The 13685-nt window shown below is 39.8% G+C and overlaps 1 protein-coding gene across 2 annotated transcripts; it reads left to right on the forward strand.

Moving 5' to 3' along the window:
- The first annotated feature begins 6345 nt into the window (after window positions 1-6345).
- On the forward strand, window positions 6346-11820 carry tal1 (T-cell acute lymphocytic leukemia 1). 2 transcript variants are annotated; one of them, XM_041839905.2, is made up of 4 exons: window positions 6346-6441; window positions 8033-8687; window positions 9325-9422; window positions 9999-11820. In XM_041839905.2, the coding sequence occupies exons 2-4, from the start codon at window positions 8170-8172 to the stop codon at window positions 10457-10459; spliced, it is 1077 nt and encodes a 358-aa protein (XP_041695839.2). In that variant the 5' UTR covers window positions 6346-6441; window positions 8033-8169; the 3' UTR covers window positions 10460-11820. The 2 variants fall into 2 exon arrangements, with proteins under 2 accessions (XP_041695839.2, XP_041695841.2); XM_041839907.2 differs by having other exon boundaries at window positions 9325-9416.
- Window positions 11821-13685: the final 1865 nt, after the last annotated feature.

Genomic DNA, 13685 nt, shown 5'->3' on the forward strand with positions numbered 1-13685 from the left:
AGCCACAAAGCAAAAATTGGCTATACGTAAAAATGTATGAAAACCAAAATTAGTTTTTTTGGTCATCATTTAAGGTTAGGCATAATTTAAGTAGTGTGGTTAGGGTTACGGTTGGGTTTAAAATCACATTTTAAGAAGATAAATTGTAGAAATAGGAGGGGTTTATGACTTTGTGGCTGTGGAATTAGCTTGACCCGAGTTATGCCCTGATGACACAAACGGCTTCATCAACAACGGTAATGTGTGTTATGTAAAAAGTTATATTTAAAAAGTACCCGGTTTAATAAACGAGTAGGTTAATTGCCCAGCCAAGCAGATACAAGTACTGGGTTTCATTTTGGTTGTGAAGTGCATTTTCAGAAGGCTTTGTCCTTTCTTTATGACAAAATGCACTTTACCACTTGGCTGTCTACTGTATCACCCTGTCACAGGCCCTCCCAGTCAACACCACCTCATAAGATGAGGAAGTACAATGTTTATAAAGATTGCCTGCTGCAGTTGTCCAGTTTGCAGCTGAACATGCAACATAGAGGAGACCAGCAAGGGGACCCTCAGCATCACGCAGACATGTCCTCGCTGTAAACATTCCTATAAATGAATCAGGTTGGTGAATCAGGTTGGTGACATTTGACCTGGTCAAAGGTCAAAACAGTTTTGAGTTTTGTCCCAATTGACCTTCATAACCTAGCCTGGTGGAACCAGCCAGATCGCTGCGTTTACCATTCTATTTCACTTCGCATGCCAGCCCAGGACCTCCACATTCGGCTTCTTCACCTGCGGGATCATCTGAGGGGGTTGCTGAGGAGTATTTCTGTCTGTAATAAAGCCCTTTTGTGGGGAGAAACTCATTCTAATTGGCTGGGCCTGGCTCCCCAGTGGGTGGGTCTGGGTCCCAAGTGGCTGCGCCCCTGCCCAGTCATGTGAAATCCATAGATTAGGGCCTAATTTATTTATTTCATTTGACTGATTCCCTTATATAAACTGTAACTCAGCAAAATATTTGAAATTGTTGCATGTTAATTTTATATTTTGTTCAGTAAATATATATATACAGTATATATATATATATATATATATATATATATATATATATATATATAAGGAAATCAGTCAGTTTAAATAAATTCATGACTGGGCAGGGGCGCAGCCATGAGTGAGACCTGGGAGGGCATAGGCCCACCCACTTGGGAGCCAGGCCGGCCCACTGGCGAGCCAGGCCCAGCCAATCAGAATGAGTTTTTCCCCACAAAAGGGATTTATTACAGACAGAAATATTCCTCAGCAACCCCCAGCAACCACCCTCTGACGATCTTGCAGGTGAAGAAGCCGGATGTGGAGGTCCTGGGCTGGCGTGGTTACACGTGGTCTGCGGTTGTGAGGCCGGTTGGTAGAGAAATTAACATTCAATTCTCTGACAACAGCTCTGGTGGACATTCCTGCAGTCAGCATGCCAATTGCACGCTCCCTCAAAACTTGAGACATCTGTGGCATTGTGCTGTGTGACAAAACTGCACATTTATTGTCCCCAGCACAAGGTGATCATGCTGTTTATTCTGCTTCTTGATATGCCCCATCTGTCAGGTGGATGGATTATCTTGACAAAGGATAAAATGCTCACTAACAGGGATGTAAACAAATTTGTGCAAAACAATTGAGAGAAATAAGCTTTTTGTATGTATGTAAAATTTCTGGGATTTTTAAATTCAATTTATGAAACATGGGACCAGCACTTTATATATTGTGTTTATATTTTTGTTCAGGATACATTTGAAGGGTATCAAAACACTTAGTTTAGAATATCTTCATAAATTAAGAAACACCCACATCAAACCACATCCCCAAGCCAACTCACGTTTGACGTTTGTCATGGCCACCAGCATTTCTTGTGAAGCAAGCCAAAAAACGAGGCCAAATCAGTGGGTGCAGTTCCCCTTTAAGGCCAGGCACCACAGGCTAAAATGACCTTTTTGCATCTACTAATCAATTTTGAGATTTGTTGGTATTTAGGCCCATTAATATTAGTATTTTCACAAAGAATATGGAATCATGTAGTAACCAAAAAAGTGTTAAACAAATCAAAATATATTTTATATTTGAGATGTAAATGACAGCTTTGCACATTCTCTCAACCAGTTTCATGAGGTAGTCACCTGGAATACATTTCAATTAATAGGTGTGTCTTCTTAAAAGTTAATTTGTGGAATTTCTTTCCTTCTTAATGCGTTTGAGCCAATCAGTTGTGTTGTATACAGAATATACCCTATTTGGTAAAACACCAAGTCCATATTATGGCAAGAACAGCTCAAATAAGCAAAGAGAAACGACTGTCCATCATTACTTTAAGACATGAAGGTCAGTCTTTGAACGTTTCTTCAAGTGCAGTCATAAAAACCATCAAGCGCTATGATAAAAACTGGCTCTCATGAGGACCGCCACAGGAATAGAAGACCCAGAGTTACCTCTGCTGCAGAGGATAAGTTCATTAGAGTTACCAGCCTCAGAAATTGCAGCCCAAATAAATGCTTCACAGAGTTCAAGTCACAGACACATCTCAACATCAACTGTTCAGAGGGGACTGTGTGAATCAGGCCTTCATGGTCGAATTGCTGCAAAGAAACCACTACTAAAGGACACCAATAATAAGAAGAGACCTGCTTGGGCCAAGAAACACAAGCAATGGACATTAGACCAGTGGAAATTTGTCCTTTGGTCTGGAGTCCAAATTGGAGATTATTGGTTCCAACCACCGTGTCTTTGTGAGACGCGGTGTGGGTGAACGGATTATCTCTGTATGTGTAGTTATCTGTAGTGTAGTGGGTCTATCATTTGTTTTTCAACAGGACAATGACCCAACACACCTCCGGGCTATTTTACCAAGAAGGAGAGTGATGGAGTGCTGCATCAGATGACCTGGCATCCACTATACCCTGACCTCAACCCAATTGAAATGGTTTGGGATGAGTCAGATGGCAGAGTGAAGGAAAAGCAGCCAACAAGTGCTCAGCATATGTGGGAACTCCTTCAAGACTGTTGGAAAAGCATTCCAGGTGAAACTGGTTGAGAGAATGTGAAGAGCGTGCAAAGCTGTCATCAAGGCAAAGGGTGGCTATTTGAAGAATCTCAAATCTCAAATATATTTTGATTTGTTTAACACTTTTTTGGTTACTACATGATTCCATATGTGTTATTTCATAGTTTTGATGTCTTCACTATTATTCTACAATGTAGAAAATAGTAAAAATAAAGAAAAACCCTGGAATGAGTAGGTGTGTCCAAACTTTTGACTGGTACTGTACATCAATAATTTTAAAGCTCACTACATTAAATTACATATAATTTAAAAGCCCATTTCATAGAGAATGTTACAAACTGGTCTATTTAGTAACTTACTTTGAAAGGATGGGGATTGGGTCTAAATAGGCTTTTGGTAGTCTAAATTAAGTGTACTTGTCTTTAAATTCAATTTCCAGAAAGTCAGACTCTTCCCACACGCCAACAAATTTTTCTCTGCTTCAGAAGCATCTACATTCACCTAATTTCGTGTGGTTATCCTTATAATTTATATATATATATATATATATATATATATATATATATATATATATATATATATATATTCTCCTGACTTGCCCATAGTGAATTGTTGATATGTTGTACATTTTCTATTCTAGATAACATTTTCTTTGAAGAAATTCACCACAAATGCATTTTACATGTATGTCTTTAGTATATTACAAATATACATATTAAAAAGGTTCAAAACCTAGCCTGGAGGTGGCCCCCATAGAATTAGGAATTAGATTACTAGAATGGCCATGAGCCTTCTTATGATGGGATAAATGTCAGCCATTTTGGTCAGAGAGTTGGTAAACCATGGTTTGCCAGCGCTGTGATAAGATATTGTGTAAAATGATGAATTTGAAGAATGTATCTATGTTTGTAGCTAGCTAGCCAGCCTGTTTAAGAAGAGTTATTCCATAAATGTTTCTAATTAACTGACAACATTCCATTCAAACAATGATGTCAATCCACAGGCATACACTGGCTGAAATTAGTAGTTCATAGGACTTTGACAAGTTGTAAATGCAACAAGTATGCTCTGATATTTGATCATATAATAGCAGTCTCAGCTCTCAAATAAAAAATATTAAATGTATGGTCTGTTTACATATATTTAGAGGCTATTTATATATAAAAAAATGTATACAACTCGTATAAACTGTATTTATCATTATGACAATATTTTAGGTTGACAATAATTATATTACACCATTTCTGATACATCACATGCCTTTGTTTTATTTTCCTGCATAAGTAAAATCAGGATTATGCCTCTACTGCCCTTCATTCCAATTAGACTGGTTTGGATTTCTCCCTGACCAATATGGCTGCCATTTTCACTCCATTCTGGAACTTCGGGGGTTTATGACATAACCCCTCTAGTAAGGATCTCGATGGTCGTCGCTGGACTTCACTGACAGGATGTTGGTCGTGAGCAATGACCATATCTATATATGGTCGTGACAGAGCGAGCTGCGTTGACAAAGAACATTAATGACAAAAGGAAATATTTCAACAGTTCTCTTTTTTCCACCTTTCCCACCATCAGGCCTAAATGTCAGTAATCTTATGAATATCTGACATAGGCTAATTAGCCAATCTGCTAGAAGAAAAAAATATTCCAAATGTTCTCACACATATAGGATATATTTACCCATTTAGATGTGTGTTTTGGTCCCTTGGTCTAATGATAAATGATTATTGATTTAATTGTGGCATGTCTTTGAGAACCACATACTTTGAAATATGGGATCGAAACTGGTAGGCCTAAAGGACAAAGGAGACATGTAGACCTAAAATAGCACCAAACGTTGCATCTCTGACGGATGAACCCGCAGGCCGTCTTATCTCTGTCTGCAAGGTGGTCCTTTAAGCTTTACACCTAATAGTACCTCAAGGCATCCCTCCGCGATCGATCCAATCCAATGCAAAAAGAACAAAGCAAAGAGAGGATGAAAGGATTCTGATAATTTAGCGGATTTACCTATTTTTCTCGTATGTGGGTTTATGTTTATTTAATTTAGGCTATAGGACTTTCATTGTATAGCCATGCAGCTAATCAGGCTAATACTGATAATCATAACAAACTGCTGTTTCAATTGATATTGGCGTCCACTGTTATTTGGTTTTTTTTTTCATGCAAATCTCTCTCGTGTGAATATTGAATACGCCTATCTGAATGGTCCAAGAAACTGGAGATAATTGTGTTCTGAGTGTTGTCAAATGCATTAACATATGAGTTTGACCCAAATTACAAAGTATTAGCCTACTTAATTATCATTGTTGCACAAGATAAAACTATCAGAAATACATTCAGTAGCCCAATTATATTAATTTTACATGTCGCATTCATTGATTCAAATGCATTAATCACAACTTGAGAATACGCTGTTTATTTATTCTCCTTCATAAAAGGTTAAAATATTAGTCAAAACAACCACACATGCCTAATGGTATTTTTCTCAAGTCAACATCCAAACTGATATGATTTAAATACGCTCCATTGCTCTTGAAATCTCGACTCCCGAGTGGCGCAGTGCTAGCTGTGCCACTAGAGATCCTGGTTCGAATCCAGGCTCTGTCGTAGCCGGCCGCGACCGGGAGACCCATGGGGCAGCGCACAATTGGCCCAGGGTAGGGGAGGGAATGGCCGGCAGGGATGTAGTGGTCCTCTGTAGCTCAGCTGGTAGAGCACGGCGCTTGTAATGCCAAGGTAGTGGGTTCGATCCCCGGGACCACCCATACACAAAAAAAATGTATGCACGCATGACTGTAAGTCGCTTTGGATAAAAGCGTCTGCTAAATGGCATATTATTATTATTATTATTGTCAGAGCATGGCGTTTGCAACGCTAGGGTTGAGGGTTCGATTCCCACGGGGGGCCAGTATATAAAAAAAGTATTTATGCACTCACTAACTGTAAGTCGCTCTGGATAAGAACGTCTGCTAAATGACTAAAATGTAAACTTGGAACATTTTACAAGGCATGCACCTGCTGTATTAAACATCGACTTTTATCCCTTAAAATCTCCAGGCCTATGTCAGTGCATATCCATTCACAATATAAGGCAATAGTTTTTCCTCGCGCTTGCCCAAGATAAAAAGCCAAATAATAATGAATCATTTAATAAATAATGGGTTTAGGGGATTATCGAATATGGAGTGGCCGCAACTGCGCGCCCTTATCTCTCCTCACCACATTGCGCCTGTGTTCCGCTCGCTCCCCATACTAAGTTGGTCACTGGGCGTGATGTGGAATTATATAGACCTCACTTCCAGCTTCCACGCAGCACTTCAGTGAATCTAAAACATTAGACATGGATGACCCTCGACAAAATGGCTCCACACATAGGCTACTCTATCAACAACCCTCTGGCTATGGTAAGGACAACACACCCAAATAGGCCTTATCAAGTCATATATGTTGTTGTCGATTTGTGGATATGTTTTCGGTAATGGAAATAGATAATTGGAAAATTGATTATCATTGGTCGTTCCTATTTCGGGTTGACATTTGTTTTCTCGGTAAAGTCAAATACATGAGTTAGCCTATCGAATTAGCATTCGTTTTATCTACCAATAAATGGGATTGAACACGAAAAATGTATAAAGATTCGATATATTCATATATTTGTTCCTTTTAGTAAAATGTCCTCAGTCTATCAACGCTTTCATTTAATCGAACAAACTAGCCTAAATACGCAGGGAATGCTAGCCGATAGGCTACGAATAATTTGTGGGTGATAATTTTAATCTGCAATAATGAACAACAAATCTATTTTAAATATAAGTTAGTTATGCGTTAGGCTATTATATCTTCATAGGCTATTGTGAAACAGAAAATTATGTAGCCTACCACTCTATTTTTGTACAAATGTGTGATGGCCTAGTGTACCTACACATTTTATAGAATGAAAAGGTTGGCGATGCATAACATTCTGTGGATCAATTAAGGTTCAAGCTTTCAAAGCCACAGTAGGCTAATAAATAATAACCTAAAATAGGCCTAAACTACGCAAAACGCACTCTATTCCATTACATTTTACGCGCACTACAAGCTATAGCCAAAACAATATTCCCTTAGTGGTGGTGAAAAAAACGACACCAGTTATTTTTTCACAGGACGAAATAACTTTACTGAGGAGCAAGGAACGAATTATTTTGAAACCAAGTTATGCTCACGCAACAAAGTAGGCTAAGAACAGAAATAATCTAATAAAAACCAAATGAAAAAGACAAATCAATGAACGAATAATTATTAAATCAATTGGAAAAACAGGCCCTCGAGTGACATAGGTTATCATTGCAATGATATTAATATGAGTATGGTATATAACGATAATGATACAGTGAAAGGCAATCAATTGTATTGATTTCCACGCAGAGATAACGCTTCAGTTTGACCGCACGACGTTCGTTGGACAGAAGCAACAATGTTGGGAAATGATTAGGACCCCTCTCTGTTGAAGCCTGTGCGTTATCTGAACTGATATCCGCCATGGCAGTTAACAGTAGCCTGGTTAACCAATAGGCAAACAAATAGGTCAACAATTGTGTTTAAAAATCATATCACAAACCAAGGCATTGGCTCTGATAATATCCTCTAAAGTATTAGCCATGAAGTGATATGATTTTCCGATGTGATGAACCGCAAGAGTGCAGTCCAAACAGTTCATTGGAATAAAAGCCTTATTGACAAGGGAAGCAGTAGTGCAACAGCGCGTTCGTAGAGTTATAAACATTGACAGTGTATGCACCCACACTCATAGGTGCAGAGAGAGCACCGTGCAGAATACACAGGTCTGCCTGCTAAATTGGTTGATGACTCGTCGCGTGCGGGATTGACTGTAGGCCTACCATTTTAGAGCTCTGGGCCATTCCAGTGTCGCGCGCAGTGTGCATTTTGATATTTTATTCGCTAGATTTTTTTATTTATTCATACATAAAAAGCATAAAAGCTTTCTTTTTACAGGTGACATCATGGATTAATATCGGCGGATGAGAGGGAAGGTTTCGATGCGGAGTCATCCGTGGATAGCATTAAGCAAATGCACTTTTACAATTTGAGACATTTTTACGCACGGTCTAATCTATCCAATAACCGCAGAAATGTTGGAAAAACTGAAACCAGAACTTGGGCAGCTCAGTCCTATGGGCAAGGAATGCAAGTCTCCACATCATGACAGCCTGACTACTTCCATAGCAGGTCGTGTAAGTGGGGAGGGGGGCGAAGCTGGTGGTGAGACACAGGAAAACACGACGGCGGCGTCAGCGGACTCAGCTGAGAGGAAGCATGTCCCAGGGGAGCACTGCAACAGGACTATCGTCTTTAATGCCGTTACCAAGGAAACGGCGTACCACAGCGAGCAAAAAAAGGAAGTGCCTGTTATCGAATTGGCCAGAAGAGGAGGGCTCGTGGATATAAAAGCTAGCGAGCTGACGGCAGACGGCAATCACAGGGTACAGACCACCGAGCTGTGTAGACCGCCGATTCCCCTGCCACCGCCTCCCCGGGACCCCTTATTGAGCGAAACTCGAATGGTGCAGTTGAGCCAACCTGGGTTCCCGCTCCCTGCACGAGCGATGCTGTACAGTAACTTTGCTCAACCGCTCGCCACCATGAACAGGTAAGGCAAGCTATTCATTTGGAAATGTATTTATGTCATAATTATGTGCATTTTTTTGGAAAAGTTTGCGGCATGCGTCAGTGCAAGCACTTTTTATCTGTCATCTTTTGACTGATGTAGCCTATTCTATGTTTAGGACTGAAATGTGCATCCCTATTTCAATTTTCAGAGTTTGTTTTCATTATTAATCATATTATTATTAGGCCTATTAGTATTACAATAAAAGTGCGTCTTCCATCATGTCTTTAATTTTGTCTACATTAGGCTTAACTGTCATCATTTAATTCAACAGAATCACCAGAATAAAATAGTCGACATATAGCCTAAAATACCCACTGGACAAAAACTGGTTGAATCAACATTGTTTCCACATAATTTCAACCAAAAATTACGTTGAATCAACGTGGAAAACTCATTGCATTTGCAAAATGTAATATTTTTCACCCAACTTTTTACCTAAATGCAATGACATGGTGACATTTTTTGTTGATTTCACGTTGAATTCACGTTAGTTGACAACTCAACCAAATATAAATCAAAACTAGATGTTGAACTGACGTCTGTGCCCAGTGGATATAGGCCTATATATTTGTAGAAGGGATTTGTAATTTGACTAATTCACACTATCTTCCTGCAGTGGCTATGGTGGCGAGATGGAACAGTATGGCATGTACCCCAGCCATCGGATCAAACGTCGACCTGCGCCTTATGAGATTGAAATCAACGATGGTAATGGTAAGATCATATAATATTTGTTAAAACTTAAAAACGATATATATATATATAACTTTGGTTTTTCACTATTTCTGGCAAAATGGACTGGTATATATAGCATTAATCTATCCGGGTTAGAGGAGTGAAGGGAGTTCTGGACACTAGCCATTTTAAAGAGAAAAGCTGCATCAGTAGGACAGCTAGTATGGCCACTTGTAGAGTTGCTAAGGCACTACTTCAAGACTCACTATTGTTGAGTCATTTCCTGAAAAAGACTGAAATCAAATGTATATTGTTTGCTTTACACAGAGAAACACTGTGTAACATTTTAGTTGGTGGCTATGAGGGGTTGGGGGCCCCCTGGAGGTCCCTCCCCCCCTTCCCCAGAGAGCATATAAACAGGTTCATAACAAGTCATTGTTCAGGGCTTGCGGGGGCCCCGCAAAACTGCGGTATGCCACTGTCAGGTCCTGGAGGGCCGCAGTGCAGGCTTTTGTTCCAGCTCAACTCTAACACATCTGCTGGTGTATGCATACAGTGTATAATCAGACATGATCAGAATACCTATGTAACACCCTCTCCTCCTCTCCCTCTCAGGCTCGCAGCCCAAAATCGTGCGGCGGATTTTCACCAACAGTCGTGAGCGCTGGCGCCAGCAGAATGTGAATGGTGCCTTCGCCGAGCTTCGCCAGCTCATCCCCACCCACCCGCCCGACAAGAAGCTCTCCAAGAACGAGATCCTCCGATTGGCCATGAAGTACATCAACTTCCTGTCCAAGCTCCTGGACGACCAGGAAGGTGTGTTGGAGGCCAGCGATGGCGTTGGCGTTGTGGGGGCGCGGGCCCACGAGGGCCGAGAGGAGAGCCTGGTCCGGGAAGAGCTCCTCCAGGGGATGCTGTCATCCAGCAACTCCAGTTGCGGGAGTCTCCTGGACGGGGACGGTAGTCCCGACAGCTACACCGAGGACCAGGACTTGTCTGTGGGGTCTCGAACGCCCACCTCCAGAGGCCTCCATCATCACTCTGGACTCCACATGGATGGACGAAACCACAGATGACTCTACGTTTTCTCTATGGGGAGAAGAAAAGAGACAATGTGAGACGCAGGAGGTTGGCAATTTTTTACCAACCAGGAGTGAATGGGCATCAATAGGATGGTTCCGATGGCGATACATTTCGTGTTGTGTACAGATTTTATCTTTCTCTAATTCCTGTTTCCCTCAATGGCCCTGTCTGTTGTTGGCTTTTCCAGAGGTGGGTATGTTCGCTGGTGGAACATAAGGCTTTGTCCCAACTGCTGTTGTAAGCAGGTGATGGATTGGAAGTCATGACAGACCTAAAATGGAACTCAGAACATAATATTGAAAAACAATTAAGGGAATTTCCAAAAAAGGTATGAATCTCATAATGGTACCTTTTCTTGCCTGAGATCAAAATTTGTTTAGGTACACTGCTTGAGTCTTTAAATGAGATTTAAACAGTACTACGGACTGTACTAAATTTAAGTGATTTGTTTTCATCTCAGAGCCCTCTAATGTCCATTTTTTGTTATGTTAGTAACTCAAGTTTGGAGTTATCAAATAATAGTATTGCGACCTGAATTCCAGTAATGTTTTTCTTGAACATCACCTCATAAGTTGTTGGATAACACAGTTTATCCCCATACACATAGTGTTGCAGTGAGATAACTGATAATAACCGATAATCGGTAAAAAAACAAACAGTGGGAGATCTCTGTGTTGCTGTCAATGTTTATGTTGGGAGAAGAACAAACTGTTCAAAAGTGTATTTGTTAATGTGATATTCACATAAACCACATGGTTACAATATTTACCATACAAAATTGAATTGAGGTCAAATTATTGCCATTTTTGGATGGCATAATATGGATGGCATATTAGTATGACATGCGCACGACACAGAGACACGGAGAGAGAGAGAGACAGAGAGAGAGACACAGAGACAGACAGACACATACACACGAGGGCATGATTCCTGTCCAATAATAGAACTACAAAATAACATTATAATATCTCTGTATCTTGCAATGTAAGAGGTACAAGTGTACATAAAAACAGACTTGTACATTTGTATTGAACAATGAAACTTGACATTTTTGTACTGCTTCTTTCATTGTGACCATGGTACATTGAGTTTATAATTTTTTATTTTATTGATAACATTAATCAAGTAAGTGTTTTACTACTGTATTAGACATTATGTACGTCTGCTATATCAGCAGACTATTGAGTAACCAGAAATGGTACCTTTAAGTCTTTGATGTATTAAACAAAAAAAGGGTTATTATTTTTTATGTGATATTTAGTAAGAAATAACCTTTGTTGTTATGGAGACATCTATAAATATATGCAATGTTATATCTCAGAATTGTATATACCACAAAATAAAAATAGGGATAAAAAACAACAATAATTGTACTGTTATGCTCATTGTGTATATACATTTCTATGTAATATTTCTTAATCATCAATTAGAGATGTGGGTCTATGAAAATGACAGTAATACAGTACAAGTAGTAAACTCCCCTCACCGGTAGATGCTTCCAGTTTTTTAATAAGAGGTAGACTATGTCTGCATAAGCAGAAGTTTGTAAACAAAAACATGTTGATATTGCTATGGCAGGTACAATCTAAGCCCAATAATTCAATTTGTTTTATTTATTTCAAATTTGATTCAAATAGAGATAAATAGAATGAGGATGAAATTTCATTAAGGGAATTTAGGGGGTATTTTTGAAATTGACCCCAACCCCTGTAACTGTCCATTAACAATGGGAATTTCGACCAATTTTTAGCACAGTTCCCAGCTTTTCAAATTCCCATCCCTAAATATGACCATCAACCATCATCATAAAATAATCCATTCACAGACATACGCCACAATCGATCTGGCGAGATGCCTCTTCAGATGAGATGCAATGGGTCCAATGTAACCTCCATGTTCCCACCATATGAATTGACCACTATTGTTATTATCCACTAATAAGATTGAGATAGAGTGGAGCTAGAAGCTATTTGAGGGGGCACTGGGGAGCAGTTTGTCATGATTACAACTCTATGATGAGTGGAGAGATGAAGCTGATGATGGATAAGGATCATAGCCAATTAAAAAGCCATCAGCGGAGACCGTGAGGTTAGGTTACTGGTCCCATAGGGAATGAAGGGGTGGCACATCACCAGTTCCCACCTCAGTCTATGCTACGTTTTACACTCAACAGTTTCCCGTGTGTATCAAGAATGGTCCACCACCCAAAGGACATCCAGCCAACTTGACACAACTGTGGGAAGCATTGGAGTCAACATGGGCCAGCATCCCTGTGGAACGTTTGACACCTTGTAGTCCATGCCCCGACGAAAAGGGGTGCAACTCAATATTAGGAAGGTGTTCATAATGTTTTGTACACTCAGTATACTCATTCATAAAAAGTATCTTTGTTAGCTTCTTCATTAAGTAGGACTACATTCACCTCATACTGCACACTAAGGACCCAGATTAAAACTGGTCCTGTACTTAAATGCACTTTCAATGGAGATTTTCCATTGAGATACATTTTTGGTCCAGGACTAGGTTTAATCTGTGTCCTGGGAACTGTCCGTAAAGAAAGTAATAAAGGTATTACATCAGCAGTGTATTTACAGCAATTGTGAACACAACATTAGCCTGACTTCATTTGGAGTGGAGAACTGGAATGTGTCCCTCTGTGAAATGGCAGGGAAGGTAAAGGTAGAGTTTGGTGAGAGGGGTGCTTTAGTGATTAGGTGGTACTGTTTCTGTGAAGGGCTGTCTATAGAGAGGCTGATGGGGTTTTCCCTTAGGGACTCCTCAAGGACTTGTTATTGTGAGGTTTAATGCGGCTACATAAGGTGCACCTCTCGCAACCCCACTTTCCTGACACAACAAACACATTAAACAAACACAGCTCTATATATACTGTATTTGACAGGTTTATAAAATGAAAGTGTGAAGTGTGTTATGCAGCTATGTGAAAAAAGGGGAGTGAATACTTTCAAGCATGGTAACCACTCAAACACACACACACACACACACACACTTGTCAACAGAGATCCAACAATATAAATTACAGATCTGTTCAACACTTACAGTATCTACCAATTATGTACTGCTTTTTGTCGGGTTAAGACTCAGAATGAGACTTTCAACATATGAACATCAACAAGAAACACTCTGGTGTACATGAATTATCCATCCATAGATAAAATGTAATTTCACATTCATATTATTACATCATATTGAGTATGAGAG

The sequence above is a fragment of the Coregonus clupeaformis genome, chromosome 20 (assembly GCF_020615455.1).
Source record: "Coregonus clupeaformis isolate EN_2021a chromosome 20, ASM2061545v1, whole genome shotgun sequence".
In the NCBI taxonomy this organism is placed as follows: Eukaryota; Metazoa; Chordata; class Actinopteri; order Salmoniformes; family Salmonidae; genus Coregonus; species Coregonus clupeaformis.

Bases quoted from the DNA above. Each gene is read 5' to 3' on its own strand.
- tal1 (XM_041839905.2), top strand. From the start codon at position 8,170: ATGTTGGAAAAACTGAAACCAGAACTTGGGCAGCTCAGTCCTATGGGC. The intron at 8,688-9,324 runs GTAAGGCAAGCT...ATCTTCCTGCAG, and splicing joins CCGCTCGCCACCATGAACAG to TGGCTATGGTGGCGAGATGG. The intron at 9,423-9,998 runs GTAAGATCATAT...TCTCCCTCTCAG, and splicing joins TGAAATCAACGATGGTAATG to GCTCGCAGCCCAAAATCGTG.